This window comes from Gavialis gangeticus, unplaced genomic scaffold, assembly GCF_001723915.1.
Source record: "Gavialis gangeticus isolate Ggan-Ray unplaced genomic scaffold, GavGan_comp1, whole genome shotgun sequence".
NCBI lineage: Eukaryota > Metazoa > Chordata > Crocodylia > Gavialidae > Gavialis > Gavialis gangeticus.
In genome coordinates, this window is record NW_017729022.1 from 52,597,518 (window position 1) to 52,598,878 (window position 1,361).

Here is a 1,361-nt window from a genome sequence, read left to right on the forward strand (position 1 = left end):
CTGATCTGATGAGCTGGGGTGCACGTGGGCACTCAGCCAGCTCACCCCAGCCTCGGATCGACTCCAAAAGGGTCTGAGATCTACCAGTGGATCGAGATCCACTGGTTGGTGACCACTGTGCTACACAAAAACAAACTTGAACCATATGCTAAAAAAAGTTGGTGGGGGGAAAAAGAGAACTAAGAAGGAGGATGAAAAAAGAAGCAGGGACAAAGACAGCAGGGAGGCTTTACCTTGAACTTGGAGGGGATGAAAATGTAATACTGCTGCAGTTTTTCAACTGTCTGATACTTGGAGGAAACAGCACATTTTACAGGGTCCTTCAGAGCAGCACGCTGGAGTTTTTGCACCTAAGTGAACAAAATCAAATTATTAACAGCCAGACATCGAACCCACAGTAGCAATACTCCTAAGATGTATCTATACCATCCTGACTTCTTTTACCAAGGAGTCTGTGACATTCCTTTGCCTTGGAAAAATCTGAGTCAGCGTACACTACTGTGCTCTCACCTTCTTGGTCATAGTGGCAGAAAAAAGAAATGTTTTCCTGTCTCGAGGAATCACTTTCAGGATCTTATCCACCTGTAAAGAAAGGAAAATGAAAGCTGTTAAGCTCTGAAGAAGTCAAGACCAGCATTTCAACAAACAAAATGCTTCCGACAGAGCACGCAATTATAAGGGCACATCCTAACAGGTCTGATTCTAGAAATAGTGGCAACCATAATAAAACCTTTCCTCCTTTTCCAAAAGAGAATGAATATTAAGGGTGTAAACACCTGACAAAAGCTTGGAGTCCTTCCAAAGGACAACAACTGGTATTCTGTAATTGTTGTGTGAAAGAGCTGAGAACAATTTGCATGCAGTAAACCACCGGTTCCCAACCTTTTTAATACTGCGGACCAGCAAACATATTTCATAGACATTAGGGCTCAATGGGACCTCGAAAGATCAAGTCCAGCCCCCCGTCCAAGGGGCAGGAAGTCAGCTGGGGTCATAGGATCCCAGCAAGATAAGCATCCAAATTTCTCCTGAAGGTGTTCAATGTAGGTGCTTGAACCACCTCTGATGGCAGGCTATTCCAGATCTTGGGGGCTCAGACAGTAAAGAAATTCTTCCTTACGTCCAGCTTGAAATGGTCTTGCAGTAGTTTATGACCGTTCGACCTCATCACCCCTTGGGGCGCTCTGGTGAACAAACGTTCCCCCAGATCCAGGTGGTCACCCCTGATAAACTTATAGGTGGCCATCAGATCACCCGAGCCTGCGCTTTTCCAGGCTAAAGAGCCCCATGGCTCTCAGCCTGTTGTCGTAAGGTCTGTTTTCCTGACCTCTGATCATGCATGTGGCTCTTCTCTGGACTCT

General features: G+C 45.8%; 1 protein-coding gene across 1 annotated transcript in view; it reads right to left on the reverse strand.

The window, feature by feature from the left end:
* Positions 1 to 1,361, reverse strand: part of DDX47 (DEAD-box helicase 47) — a 24,010-nt gene that overhangs the window by 14,794 nt on the left and 7,855 nt on the right. The window contains exons 6-7 of the mRNA XM_019514930.1: positions 511 to 582; positions 234 to 350 (exon numbers count right to left, since the gene is read on the reverse strand). Of these exons, the coding sequence (XP_019370475.1) occupies positions 234 to 350; positions 511 to 582 (189 nt within the window). The remainder of the gene's footprint in view (positions 1 to 233; positions 351 to 510; positions 583 to 1,361) is intronic.